Source organism: Podarcis filfolensis (genome assembly GCF_964270895.1).
Source record: "Podarcis filfolensis genome assembly, chromosome: 5".
Taxonomy (NCBI): domain Eukaryota; kingdom Metazoa; phylum Chordata; class Lepidosauria; order Squamata; family Lacertidae; genus Podarcis; species Podarcis filfolensis.
This window is the reverse complement of record NC_139608.1, coordinates 4,278,183-4,293,391: the sequence shown is the minus strand read 5'-3', so window position 1 is coordinate 4,293,391 and position 15,209 is coordinate 4,278,183. Positions and strand designations below refer to the sequence as shown.

Genomic DNA, 15,209 nt, shown 5'->3' with positions numbered 1-15,209 from the left:
TCTTCTGTCAGCAGTCTTTACTCCCCTTTTTCCTTGAAGCATGTGCAATTTATCTCGTCCAAATTGTTTCTTTTGAAGATGCTTGCAACTAGCAGCGCGAATCAGGGACGGCGCCCAGAAATGCCGGAATCCCACAGGAGGGCTTTGTGCCTAGTGCCCCCACCCCCACAAATTCGGGGGTGGTATAGGGCACAGCAGGCAAGGGCCATCCCCCCCCACAATCCTGGGGGGGTTAAGGAGGCTAATTACCCCCATCATAGCCTCCAAATTACCTCGTGTGGGTCGGAGAGATGTTATTGTCAGCCATCTTCCGATGCGCCACCTAGTGGCCCCCCTGAAGAGGAACATTTTCACCTGGCGCCTAAAGGTGTATAATGAAGTGCCAGGTGAGCCTCCCTTGGAATAGAATACCAGAAATGAGGAGCTACTGCAGACCAGGCTCGCTCTTGTGTTGCCACTCAGTCCTCATGTGGCACATCAAGAAGGGCCTCAGAGGATGACCGCAGGGTCCGGGACAGTTCATATGAGGAGAGGGAGCCCACCTGTCCAATCTGAAGAAGCAGCATCAGGCGAGTGCCAAGTGTCACAACTGGCAACAGGTGACTCTGAGCCACCTGCCATCGGGTATAACTGGCCCAAAGGAATCCAGAGACGGCAGGAGCAACAGGGCACCGGAAGCAGAGTGTCTTTGCTCATCAGCCACCTGAGGTCAGTGTCTCATTTTGTCCAACCAGAGGGCTGGCACTGCTCCCTCAGCAACCATGCTCCGACATGGAGGTTCCATTTGGCTATCTTGGCTGATACCAGTGCACTGGAATGCATTCAAGGAAGAGACCTGCCTGATCAGAGCAAAGGCTGACATTATTTAGGCAACCAGCTTCCAATAAGGTACTTCTAGGAAGTCTTGTTTCACACTGCAGATGGCTTGCAGGAGCAGAAGCACACCAATACTCCTGTTCCTTAGAGCAGGGGTTGGGGGGCCTGATACCCTTCAGATGTTGCTGGACTACATCTCCCATCATCCCTGCCATGCTGAGGCTGATGGGAGCTGGAGCCCAATGACTTAAGCATGGGCACAGGTTGCTACCGTAGGCTATTATTGACAATTTCCCAGTTTGCGTGTGATATGGTGTGCTCCAAGGGAGCCTGTCTCTGGCATAGAATATTACATCATCATCATCATCATTATTATTCATTTCCCAACGCCTGGGTCTGAGAGCGCTTTGCATCTAATCTCTCCCCCACCCTGAGTTTTCACAGCCTTGTGAGTGAAAATTGAGAGGGGAGAGAAAAAGGAGCAAAGAGGGGTAATTTCATGGCACTTATCCAGTGCATTGTTTAAATCTAACCACTTCACTATTTCCACGCTGGCTCTTTCTGTTGCTAAGTTCTGTTAGGTCTTGCAAATGGTGACAGCAGGGGGAAAAGTAGGCAGAAAAGAAAGAGAAGCGGCAGAGAGTTTGTGAAAGCTATTACCTCTCTGCAGTGGTTGTGTGCTGTTCAAAAAGTAAAGGGAGGGAGTGACAGCAGGTGGAAAGCTTTAGATCTCACTATATTTTTAGAAACATAATCCACCATATTGTAATAAGGAGGACTTCTCATTTTATCGCACCTGAAAACACCTAGAAAACGAAGAAAGCCCCACCTGCTAGGAAGGGCAATGAGAAGCCTGCTATTTTGCAAATGCCTCTTCTTCACATTTATGCAGTTTAAAAGCTTCCTGCCATGCACGCTGAGATGAAACACCAACCGTGGCTGGAAATGTCACAAGAAAACCAGCAAGGGCGCTTAAAGAACTAAGCAGATGACAGCCATTCCTGCAAACCAGGCCGCTCTTCCCAACAGTTCTGGCTGGCTCCCATGCTGGCTCCCTAATTTGGGTAATAATGCAAAAAGGGCTGTTGAGCCTGAGAAACAAAACCGGCTTCTTTGAACAACTATGTTCATATTGGTCAGATTTAGCTGCAATTCCTGCATTGCAAGGGATTGAACCAGCTGACCCTTTGGGTCTGTTCCAGCTCTACAATTCTATGCTTCTGAGATGATGACGATGATGATACCATATCACATTTTTGAGCATCCAAAGCTTATCTGCATCATCTTGCCAGCCTTACAACATCTTTCTGAAGACTGGAGCATTCACAGAACAGCAGCCTCTCTGCGCTTTTGCCCTCTGCACTCTTCCTGCTTCCTCCTGACCTTTACGCATTGTCTCCAAGTGTTTCTTTTGGATGGAGGTTCTGCCTCTTTCTCCATACAGATTTGTACAAACATTGACACAGCATGGATGTGAACCTGTGGCCTTTCAGATGCTGCTAGGTGACGACGGCAGGAGAGAGACACTAACATCTGGCAAGAAACACAGGACAGGAGGGGAGAGGCCTTGTGATTTCCCCTGCTCCTTTCCCTGAGTCACTGGCTCTTAAGAGCTGTAGCTGGAGGAAGCGGCTCCAGGGAAGGCGTAGGAGGGCCTGGCTAGCCCAAGGGCTTTATAGAAACATGCACAGCAAAGCTGGAGGTCGACACCAAAGGCAGGGCTTTGCCTATTCCACTCTGTTTCAAAAAATCTGCATCTAGAGGCAATCCAAATATTACAGCAAAAAACTTGCAACTTGTGTCTGCATAACTTCACATGGATTTACTATGTTTTTGCTAGTTATGGGGAGATAGAATCATAGAATCATAGAGTTGGAAGAGACCACAAGGGCCATCGAGTCCAACCCCCTGCCAAGCAGGAAACACCATCAGAGCACTCCTGACATATGGTTGTCAAGCCTCTGCTTAAAGACCTCCAAAGAAGGAGACTCCACCACACTCCTTGGCAGCAAATTCCACTGTTGAACAGCTCTTGCTGTCAGGAAGTTCTTCCTAATGTTTAGGTGGAATCTTCTTTCTTGTAGTTTGGATCCATTGCTCCGTGTCCGCTTCTCTGGAGCAGCAGAAAACAACCTTTCTCCCTCCTCTATGTGACATCCTTTTATATATTTGAACATGGCTATCATATCACCCCTTAACCTCCTCTTCTCGAGGCTAAACATGCCCAGCTCCCTTAGCCGTTCCTCATAAGGCATCGTTTCCAGGCCTTTGACCATTTTGGTTGCCCTCCTCTGGACACGTTCCAGTTTGTCAGTGTCCTTCTTGAACTGTGGTGCCCAGAACTGGACACAGTACTCCAGGTGAGGTCTGACCAGAGCAGAATACAGTGGCACTATTACTTCCCTTGATCTAGATGCTATACTCCTATTGATGCAGCCCAGAATTGCATTGGCTTTTTTAGCTGCCGCGTCACACTGTTGGCTCATGTCAAGTTTGTGGTCAACCAAGACTCCTAGATCCTTTTCACATGTACTGCTCTCAAGCCAGGTGTCACCCATCTTGTATTTGTGCCTCTCCTTTTTTTTGCCCAAGTGCAATACTTTACATTTCTCCCTGTTAAAATTCATCTTGTTTGTTTTGGCCCGGTTCTCTAATCTGTCAAGGTCGTTTTGAAGTGTGATCCTGTCCTCTGGGGTGCAAGATGCAAGGAGCTATCCCACCCACCCCAACAAAGGGCATATGTTATTCTAAGTGAAAACTCCTTTTAAAAAACAAAGCAAGGGCAACGTCCTGTCTAATGCTGTTTTATTTCGTCAGAATCTTTCCATCAATCTGAATCGCATTTTCTTTGAACCAAGGTCAAAGGCAAAAGGCCTCCCAGCCTTTGGCTTGTTTGCCCAGACTTACGTTGGGTAGGCAGCCCTGTGATGGCCCGGTGTCACGGGTCTCTGGAGGGGCTCGTCAATGCTTTGTGGGATGCTGGGGATCGGCTTCTTCTTCACTTTCGGGGTGTTGGTCATGATCTGAAATGAGGAGGAGAGAACAGCTGCACTAAACAGAGACATCAGGAGGGGGACGCATCCTGAGTCCATGCTAGTGGTTGTCCAAAGGCCAGGTGCAGTGGGGAGGATGAAGAGGGTCAAGTCATGTCCCACCACCCCAGCCTCCCCCAACACATGGAGGCAACGTTCTAAGGCTTATTAGGCAAATCAGTGCCTTTTTTGAAAGAAAAAAAGAAGGCAACATTCTAAGGCTTATTAGGCTATTGCTACTAAAATCTGAACTACCGTATGTCTTCAGGTTGGGTAAAAGGGAGGGAGGGATGCTCAGTTTGTCATTTTTCTCTGTTTGATACAGAACTCAAAATACAATTTTTTTGTGAATATAATACCCAACACTTGTCTCTAAAGCCACTACTTACTCCCAAGTATTCCGTGGTCAGGAGCTTCTCGCCCGACAACTCCCCCTGTTGAGGCTGCAACACTTCGTCTTTGTCCAGGTCGGCCTCCATGCTGTTGTGGTCTTCCTGCAAGGACATGAAAGCAGAGAGTCAGGGACCCCCAAGAGCTGGGGCAGTTTTCAGGTCATGGGAATAAACCATGTGACAGGCAAAGCCAATGAGATGCAGTGCATGGCTCCCAACACCGTGCAGTGTCTTCCTTAGGCAAAAGCTGCTCAGCAATTAAGGCAGACACAAAATTACAGCTGAGTCAGCTGAGAGTCGGGCAAGGTGTCACCGCGGTTCTGCTCCTACCTAGAGGGTCATCTCCAGAACACAGAAGCAGGTGGCCACTCTTGAGTCCACAACAGTTAAATTATGGTGTTCCATAGGGTTTCATTCTGTCCCCAGTGCTATCCACCACCCTAAGTCACTGAAGACAACCATTAGGAGATTTGAGGCAAAGAGCCATCAGCTCACTGATGGGAACCAGCTCTATTTCTCTGTATTGTCTGGTTTTGGACTGGTGTCTGATCAGGATCAATAAAGTGAAACTGGATCCGAAGAAGGTGGAGGCTCTGTGGAGAGGTGGTTCCCTTGTCCGGGGCATTGGAGAAGTTGCCTGTTCTGGGCAGGGCTGAGCTCACTCTGAAGGAGCAAGGGCATGGTCTGGGGTGCTCCTAGCCCCTATGCCACACTGGTTCTCTGAAGTTACCGGAAGCAGCATGGAAGCAGCCATGGAAGTAGGGGCAACCATGTCGCCCAGACAACAAGCACACAGGGTTTATGTCAGCTCAACGCAAGCTGGCTGGCAAGGGGAACACCCTGCAAATCAGTGGCTCCCAAACGCTTTTGGTCCACCACCCCTTTGGTTCCATAAACACATCTCCAGTACCCGCTACCCTATAAAAAGCATTATTCAGAATAGCGGTTTGAATGACCCACTAAGGAAGCTTATGACTTAATAAAATTCAGTAACAATTGCACATTCGTTCAAAATCCAATTAGAACTATTTAGTTTCATTTATTCAACAAAATGGGTGAACCTGATCTAGTGATACAAGTTTTTCAATGTCTGATAGTCACTGACACCTACAGAGGTCCCCTGATGGTCGCTTGTCTCTTAGCACCCCTCTAGGTGATCCCCACCCCACCCCACCCCAGGGGGCAATGCGACCACTTTGGGAACCCCCGCTGTAAATCATCAAGGCGGCCGCAGACTTTTGAGTATGGCATGCTTGGATTTTACTGTGCCTTTTACACGAATTGCCCAAATCCGTGCGGAAAGGAAGCAGAAAGCAATAAAACTGTAGTGTCATCTCCAGTGTGACAAAGGCCAGAAGAAATAAACCCAGAACACTGGTATCACTGTTCACTGGGAGTAAACTGTCGCTGAGGCAAGGAGGGGGGCTGAAATCTGCCCTTCGGGCTACAGAGGCCAAATTCTGTATAGGCTTCCAAAATAGGGGCTGTTTGAGAAGGTGAGCTTTGCAGGAAATAGGAACAGGAGATCCATACAAGGGAAACCGGCCGAACAAATCCTCACTGAAGCTAACGCAATTCTGCTGCAGCTCTGACAAAATGTTCTTTCTAAACAGTTAAATGAAATTAGCCACATAAATTGCCACCAGAGTTTGCAGGCTATTTGTACAATGAAGGCATTGAGTAGACATGCAAAGCCCATGATTTTCATTCCCTGATTTACACCAAATACTACACAGCATCCTTGTGAGTCTCCCTCTGTGCAGGGGGTGGGAGGAATTAAACTCACCAACTGCTGCAGCGATTAAAACAATGGGCAGGGTTAACGTGCCCCAGGAGTGGAAGCCCTGCACAAGGACTCCCACTTGAGCAAAGGGGCTCTTCCCACCGTTGCCCCCCAAAATTGGCTCAGCAGAGGAAAGGAGGTAATTCGGTCTGAAAAGCTGAAACACTTGTGTGGACAGAATGTTGGCCATGGCGTAATGCTGAATTCCACCGATTTTTAAAATTAGTAACAATTATTATTTATGTGGCGGCACTTTAGAGAGTTACATAAGCGAAAACCTGGCAGGTCTCTGCCCCAAGATGCTTACAATTTAAAGTTCAATTGCTGCGGAGAGGGCAAAGATAGCAAAGACAGACGGAGGGAGGGAGGGAGGGAGGAGGCAACCATAACCAAGGGTGATCATGTGAAGAAAAAGAAGAAAATTGTAACTTAATTCAGGCTATCTGCTCAAATGGAATTTGGAAGATCACGAAAATGTTGTGAGCTCATGCTTCCTTGCTTCCTTCTTTCCTTCCTTCCTTCCTTCCTTCCTTCCTACCTCTCTCCTGTCTTCTTTCTCCATTTCCTGCTCAGCACCAACCATAGTTTTTCATGAATTCCAAAATGGCACACCATAGGTAGTGCTTGCTCTCCAAAGCAGAATCAGAAACCCTCACTTGGGGTGCAGATGGGCTTGTTGCAGGATCCTGGCTCCTCACCCCAAAGGTGAAGCCTGACCTAGGGCTTGGTGCAGGTTCTCCTGGTCTTCCTCTGACGAGGACTCCCCCAGCTGATCCATGCCACTCTGTCGTGTTTTACTGCATTTTAATAATAGATCTTTTGATAGGATATTGTGATTTTAAACTGTTCCAAGGCACCTGTAAGTAGTGCGCAGGCACTAGAAGAAAGGGGTAGAAAATGTTACGTCAATAAAAAATAACCACGGGAACAGAAAGCTTCCTCCTTGGCACAGTTTGGGAGGATGGCATTTTGTTTCCTGGGTTACGGAAAGAATGTGTTGACATAAACTCACACCTTTCTTGACCCTGACAAAGGGAGTAGGTTTGTGGTTTCAGGATGCTTCTACATCCTTCAACTCTTCCTCTTGCGGGCTAAGACCTTGGTAGACACAGGTTGGTCCCTTACACAATTTCACCACCTCACAACAGCAATTTATTCCTTCCTGCATTCTGAAAGGAGAAGGGGTCCAACCGCTTGCCGTGTGTCAACAAACGACTATTTGCTCAAAAACCAGGAACAATATCCTGCAAGAAGCTGGTAAGTATCCCTGGTGACATTCAGGAAGTCATGGCCTGCAAACCCATTTTGCAATCCAAGGATTAAACCTGCCCAAGCGGAGGAATAGAATTACAAGCGTAAGAACAGAAAAGGCCTGGCTCTCAACTGGGCGGAGAGAACTGGGATTTCAGTCTCTGCCAAAATCGTTAATGCTTAAATCATTACGGTGCAGAGGCAAGGCTTAAAGGCACATTAGGTGAATTGCATGGCTGGAGGCAAGCTAAGAAGTTGATCCAACAAGCCACAGGCCACCCTGCCTCTTCCTTTTGAAGCGTGGGGTGGGCACAACCTTTCGTGCAGCCAATGACAGGGGTCCTGAGACTGGGCAAGCAATTGGGTGCTCTGTGACCTAGGAGGCGGAGATGGTTCCAGTACCCAATTGGCATCCAGCCTGTCACCAGGGACATCACTGATAGGAGGAAGTGCTGGAGGTGGCTCCACGGTGGGAGGGTCTTTGGGAGGGTCCTGGCTATCAGGGGGTGGTGGCAGAAGAGTACAAGCATGCTCTAGTCTGATGGATAATTCAACTACAGAAGACGACAGCGGCAGCCTTGCTGGTTCAATCAGAAGTCTATCCACTCAAGCATTCCCACTTCTCCCCTGCCCCTCCAAAAAAAGGAGTAACTCTCTAGTCTTCATCAACAAAAGCAGATTGCCCACAGGGCAAAGGTCAAACACATGCATCTCTTCACACATGCAAAGGGGAAAGAGTCGGTGTGGGCAGTGTGCTCTATCCGGATTCAAACCACTTATCAGATATGAAGTTACTATCTCTCTGTCAGGAGCCAAGTTGCACCATGGGCCTCTTGTGTAGGCAAGAGGAGATTAAGGTGCAAGAGATTCAGCGGTCTATGTATGCTAGACATGAGATGTGGACCTGAATCAGACCATACCCATAAGTCAAGGCCAAAGAGCCCATGTGCAGAAGAGCTGGTCAGCTGTGGGCAAACATTCCCCCCCCAACCAGAAAAAGTTCTTAGTCCCCATTCTACAAAAAAGGCAACCTGTCCAGTACTGTTAAAAGATGTACCAGGGAACTGAAACTCACAGCCTAGCTGAACGCAAGCAAAGAAAATCAGGATCCTGGGTCACTGTAGCAGTCTGCAAGTCATACTTCACACATTCAGGTTTGGGGTTCCTGTGCCCCCCAACTGTCTCACTATGTTTGCTAATCAGACACGTTCACAGTGTTTCAAAAACCTGGAAAACCTGCTTGACTAGAGATCAGAAAGGTCAAGAAAAAATTGACATGCATCAGTCAATGATGCTTCATTCATACTATCTACAGTCCTGTGAAAAACAACCATTGCTACACAGCCAAAGAGACAGAACCACAGCAATTGGGGTGTGGGGGGGTGTGACTTCTCTTACACAAATAAGTAAACTGTAAAGCTTAGAATTGCTTGTCTTTCCACGCTGGTGAATGAAAGGTGCTCTGTAACTTGGAAGGTGAAACGGGAATGCACTCTTAGGAATATTTTACAATCCTCCCATCAGACACAGTGGGCCCTAAACAGGAGACCTTCTCGGTGGGCTCTGCCCCAAGTCTTTCGGGTATTTCCAGGTATTCCCAAACTACAGCCTCATCTTCCCTTTAAATAGCCCGCAGAGCTTGTCCTTTTTGACTTGCTGAACATGAGACAGAGACATTTGCTTTGGCAAATGATCCTTTCAAGACCACAAATTTCACACTATTTATATCCCAGTATTTTTCCAGGAATTTCTCACCAGTTGTAATCGTGCTGGCACAGATGCACCAGATATTGCTGCAGTGGAGGAATGCAAACAGATGGAGGCTTAATTATCAGAGCATCTTCTTTAAAACGTGCTCCGCAGGTTGGCCTGGTAATTAAGACAGGTCAGCACGTCCACATAACAAGCCCAAGGATTAGGACCGAGCTAAAACTGTTTCACTTTTTTGTGCATGCTTTGGCAGTGTCAAAAAACACCTCCCCTTTCTGATGATTTTTCAACACTCCTTGCCAACATGCTCATATTTTCATTTGAATTGCCCCTCACGTGCCCTCGCCAAATTGCCTTCAGTGACCCGTCCAAGGCTAATAAAATGCTTTGTGATTTCACTTCATGCTGTGACCTCACCAGAACTGATATAAACTATGCCATCCCACTCAATATAGGATTCCTAACTGGATGGAATGAGCCATGTGACTATATTCAGGAAGAAGACTTGAGGAGGGGATGAAGAGGAACAGTGTGACAGGGAAACACCTAGGTCCAAATCCTGACTCTGTGGCTTCAGGGAAGTTTCTCTTCACCCCACCCCCACCCCTCAGCATCTCAGATGCAAAAGTACAGAGTTTTGTCCATCTTGTTCTGGAGAGTGAGATGAGCCCATTTCTGGAGATCCAGGGTGCCTAAGGGATCGCCCAAACAACCCTTGTACCGCAGCTCAAACACTCAGATAATCCGCAGAAGCATCACTGGTCATTCCCTGAGTTGATGAGGCTCCACTATGAACCCCCAAATTGGGATCCCCTCCAAATCTGTGCCAAACTTTTGCAGTGTTTTGCAGCAAAAAAAACCCATTTTGCAGCGCCTCACCAATTCATCAATTGCTACTCAAACCTGGGGTCATAGCTATCAATCCTAGGTTTAAGAAGCAATTGCTCTGTTTGTGGTGAGTGGCAAAAGACAGGGTTTTTACTGCAAAAAAAAAAAAAACCCTGCAAAACTTTGGCATGGGTTTGCAGAGGATCCCAACTTTTGTAGTTCATATTTATTGGGCCCATAAACGGAGCCTCCGGTGTCACTGGCCCAGTCCTGTGGAATACGCTGCCTTCTGTGCCAACTTTTTAACATCTGCTGAGAAGTTTTCTAGTCTGCCAGGCCTTTGCAGGCAATTAATAATACATCCAGCCACAATGGTTAAGTGTTAAGTCTTTTTTTATACTGCTTATATTGTATGGGTTTGTTTTTATTGCTGTAAAACCACTGTGATGTGTGACACAGTGGTATAGAAATATTTTTATAAATAAATAAACCCAGCCACCAAGTTCAGCTGAAGCCTCGGTTTTCTTTTGCCTCTGCAATTGTCAGGTGAAAGTGCAGAGCCACGGTGGATCTCTGCTCCCTGACGGCAGCTCAGAGTTGAAAGCAGGAGACAGAGATTCACTCCTCTGAGCAGCCATCAGGTGTAGAGAAGGAGAAAATAGATGCAACTCTAGCTCCCATCATCTCTAGCTCCCAACTGGAGGATGTAGGTGCCCCAGGACTTGCTTGGTGGAGCAAGTGGACCTGCCTCCACTTCCCACCTCCAGCTTGCAAAACCCCTCCCACTCTTGGCAGCTTCAAGCCAATAGGTGGACAGAGGGGCAGTAAATCCCCCTGCCTAATGTCATGCTGTGTCCCACAGGTAGAGGAAGAGGCTAAGGCAATAACCTACCCTTCTGGGAGTCAGGACCTGGCAACACAGAAATGTTATGGGGCGCAGAGATATTATGACGGTAACGTATTCCAGAAATGTTATGGGGCGCAGAGATATTATGACGGTAACGTATTCCAGAAATGTTATGGGGCGCAGAGATATTATGACGGTAACGTATTCCAGAAATGTTATGGGGCGCAGAGATATTATGACGGTAACGTATTCCAGAAATGTTATGGGGCGCAGAGATATTATGACGGTAAAGTATTCCAGAAATGTTATGGGGCGCAGAGATATTATGACGGTCAAGTATTCCAGAAATGTTATGGGGCGCAGAGATATTATGACGGTAAAGTATTCCAGAAATGTTATGGGGCGCAGAGATATTATGACGGTAACGTATTCCAGAAATGTTATGGGGCGCAGAGATATTATGACGGTAACGTATTCCAGAAATGTTATGGGGCGCAGAGATATTATGACGGTAACGTATTCCAGAAATGTTATGGGGCGCAGAGATATTATGACGGTAACGTATTCCAGAAATGTTATGGGGCGCAGAGATATTATGACGGTAACATATTCCAGAAATGTTATGGGGCGCAGAGATATTATGACGGTCAAGTATTCCAGAAATGTTATGGGGCGCAGAGATATTATGACGGTAAAGTATTCCAGAAATGTTATGGGGCGCAGAGATATTATGACGGTAACGTATTCCAGAAATGTTATGGGGCGCAGAGATATTATGACGGTAAAGTATTCCAGAAATGTTATGGGGCGCAGAGATATTATGACGGTAACATATTCCAGAAATGTTATGGGGCGCAGAGATATTATGACGGTAAAGTATTCCAGAAATGTTATGGGGCGCAGAGATATTATGACGGTAAAGTATTCCAGAAATGTTATGGGGCGCAGAGATATTATGACGGTAAAGTATTCCAGCCTCGCATAAGGCATAGTGAGCTCTTAAGACTTTCAGGCATTCAGCTTATAAAACTTACCTCGTCATTATCTTCCTTCTCCTCATCATCAGACTCAGCGCTATCATCCAATGGATCTTCTAGAAGGAAACAAGATGAAACATAAGAGAAAATGAGCACAGCAGTTTGCTTCAGCAGACGTTTCATTTAGCGGGTCCCTGTCCCCCCACCACTACCCTCATTTTCAACACTGACTGATATTTTTACTCTCTTCGGGCATGTTCCAAAGGGGACATTTCCCTGCACAAGCCATAATGAAAGTAGTGCTGTGTTAAGGCATTTGGCCCAACCATTTTCCATCACTTTATAGAGGGGTGGCCTTAAAATGGGCTCGGAAGTTCTTTGCAATTGGGCTGGGGGGCCGGGCAAAGCTGTAACATTTTGTGTTGGGAGAGGTGAGGTAGCAGACAGATGCAACCTTTCTCTTGCAGAACAGTGCTAGGGGCAACAGCGGAACTGCGGTGAGTCGCAGCTTGGTGACATTCCTCCTGGCAAACCTCCAGGGGAGAGGGTTTAAAACAACAACAACATCCAAGAACGGCCACATAAAACTTGAAATCATGATAAGCATCGCTCCCTTTGGGACACTGGCATTTGCACGGAGGAATGCTGCCAAGCTGCTGCTTCTTGTCCAAAGTTTTTCAGGTAAGAGAAAGACTGACCCTCTGCTCCCTTCTTATAAGAACAAGAGCCTGTTGGATCAGGCCAATGGCCTGTCCAGTCCAGCATAGCTTCTGAAGCCCGACCCCTCTCGCTCTCCAAGCTTCAGCGAAAGCCTGCATTCGCCCCATAGGATGCACACAGATTTCCCCTTCATTTTTGGAGGGGGAAAAGTGCGTCCTATGGGGCGAAAAATACGGTATTTACAGTGCAGAGCGTCGCAAGTCCATGTCTGCTCAGTCGCTAGCAGACTCTGGGAGTGGGCGGTCCTTATACTTTCCCCAGCATAACAGCCGTGTGACCCCCAACCTTCTCCTCCCCTCTCTGCGCCAAAGACTACTGCGCAGAACGGGCACTGGCAAAGGGGAACTCGCCTCCCCTCCGCTTTGCTCAGGCGCGGTGTTGAGGCTCTCCCTAGCATCTTCTGATCCTTGCCCCCCCTCCCCACTGGAGGTGTGGCTTCCCTCTTCACTTTGCAAGACCTTCAGAGGCTCCCTGTAACACAACTGCCCTTCCACCTCTCGCCTCTGAGCTGATGGCAGTTCCCTGACAACTGCCTTCCAAGAAAGTCCATTCCACTGTCAAACAGCCCATGCCATCAGAAAGTTCTTCCTACTATTTAATGTTCCTAATATATGTGTGCTTCTAGATGAGTGTTTATTGGGGGAAAGGTGCTCCACATGCATGTAAACTTTCCAGGGAAGATCAGTTAAGTTAAAAAAACACACACATTTATATTAACACAACAACCTGTTTATTGCAGTAAGATCCTGCCTGGAAGTACTCTAAGACACCTAACTCCTCCATAATTTAAAACACAAAAAATTTTTTCCTTCCAGTAGCACCTTAAAGACCAACTAAGTTAGTTCTTGGTATGAGCTTTCGTGTGCATGCACACTTCTTCAGATACACTGAAACAGAAGTTTCAGTGTATACATGACATTATACATGACAAAGCCATTTTTCACCTTCTCACCCCTTGCTTTTTCCTGTAAGACCTATTGCAGTCGTTAAGAGTCGTCAAGAGGCTCATCACAGCTATCTGCCAACCACCCATTACCACCACCCTTCTGAGTAATACCCCTCCCCACCTTCTCACTATATAGAAGGATCTGGCAACTTCTGTTTCAGTGTATCTGAAGAAGTGTGCATGCACACGAAAGCTCATACCAAGAACTAACTTAGTTGGTCTTTAAGGTGCTACTGGAAGGAAAAAAATTTTTGTGTTTTGACTATGGCAGACCAACACGGCTACCTATCTGTAACTCCTCCATAATTTGTAATCTAAATGTATTTGCAAGCTGAGAAATGACTAGCTGAGTCACAATACAGTTCAGCTCACAACTAGTGGCTATTTAGCTCGTGGCCAAACTATAGTATTCAAGCACATCGCTGCAAAATTTCCACTGATATGTTAAATGAATCGTGCTCTGCAGCTGACCACACAGAACAATCACGTGACTGCCTCATATTGGGCTGAAAGGCGACAGAGATGAAATTGCCATGCTAAAAGCTGCAATCGTAGTTCACTTACCAAGACGTAAGTCTGGCTGAAATAAGTGGGCCTTATTCATGAGTAAACACAATTACTGCGATGCTGTAAGGCTGCAATCATAAGCACAATTACTTGGAAGTAAGCGCCAATGAACTCAGTGGCGTTTACCTGCAAGTGAACAGGTTTAGGAAAATGCTGCCAGGCTGCAATCGTCTGGAAGTCTTTCCAAATGAAATCAGTGGGGTTTACTTCTATGTATACGTGGTTATCATTGCAAGTGTTGTGTGAATTGATCCTAGAAGACGCACCTTCTGTTTCAGCTTTAAAACATCTGCTGAAAAAGTTTCTATTCCAGGGAAGATCAGGTAAGTTTAAGAAACATGTTGCCAACAACCCATTTGTTTTAAGTCTATTTCCATTAGGCCTATGCAAGGAATTAAAAGCACGTATTTTATTTTATTTTATTTCTATACCCGAAGGTCTCAAGACGGTTCACATAAAGGACCACATACATAAAATCAAAATACAAACAAACCCTAAAAAGAGCCAGCATTTCAAAAAGGTTATAGGATGTAGATCAGGTCAGGCAAAGGCCTGGTTAAAAAGGAACCTTTTTGTCTGGCACCTAAAGGTGTATAGTGAGGGTGCCTGGCAAACTTCCCCAGGGAAGTTCCATAATATTTCCATAATAGCTAGCTGATTTCTGATCTTAACATTTTAAATGTTTTTTATTGCATGATTTTGCATAAAATTATAAAGACTTATGATTTTTAAAAAATGAATAGTGGTATATAAACATTGATGCTCTCGGTCTGAAAACCCCTAGCCTGCCTTCACGTCTTCTGGTCCTTTGCCTGAGAGCAACAAAAGCTTTTTAATAAAGATTTTCAGCCCAGATGCGACTGTGTGTCCCTCTGACCTGATTTAAGCTGCTTGATAATAAACTCAATCTGCTGGATCATATCAGCATTTCCTTCCTCGATGTAGCAGCGCAGAATGTCTTCCATTTCCTGGACGGGTTGGAAAACAGAGCAGTGTCAGTGGATCATATGGGTGACCTCAGCAAAGGGTCATTTCACTGGCAGCGCACATGGTTTGTTTAGCTTCAGAAAAGAACGTTGCGGTGGGAGAGCTGCGCCCAACTGCAGACATTCTGTTCTCTCCATCCACCAGAGCAGTTCCTGGCCATGGGAGGGAAAAAGCAGACATATTTCTGACACCTAAGTCAAACACAGAATGATTTAAGACTGCGTGTGCTGACCCCTGCAATTTCTCCAAACGCGGGAAACTCGACTGCATAATGTGTAACAGTGAAAACTCTCAAACAAATGTGGTTCACAGCTTCTCAAAGTCTTCCATATCTCGCAGAGGCCAAACCAGAA

The 15,209-nt window shown here is 46.5% G+C and overlaps 1 protein-coding gene across 5 annotated transcripts in view; it reads right to left on the bottom strand.

Annotated features, from left to right (window-relative positions):
• ARMC9 (armadillo repeat containing 9) overlaps window positions 1–15,209 on the bottom strand; it is an 88,201-nt gene that overhangs the window by 17,916 nt on the left and 55,076 nt on the right. For all 5 annotated transcript variants that reach the window (XM_083612776.1, XM_083612780.1, XM_083612779.1 and 2 more), the window contains exons 18-21: window positions 14,747–14,837; window positions 11,694–11,752; window positions 4,238–4,342; window positions 3,724–3,839 (exon numbers count right to left, since the gene is read on the bottom strand). In XM_083612776.1, the coding sequence (XP_083468902.1) occupies window positions 3,724–3,839; window positions 4,238–4,342; window positions 11,694–11,752; window positions 14,747–14,837 (371 nt within the window). The remainder of the gene's footprint in view (window positions 1–3,723; window positions 3,840–4,237; window positions 4,343–11,693; window positions 11,753–14,746; window positions 14,838–15,209) is intronic.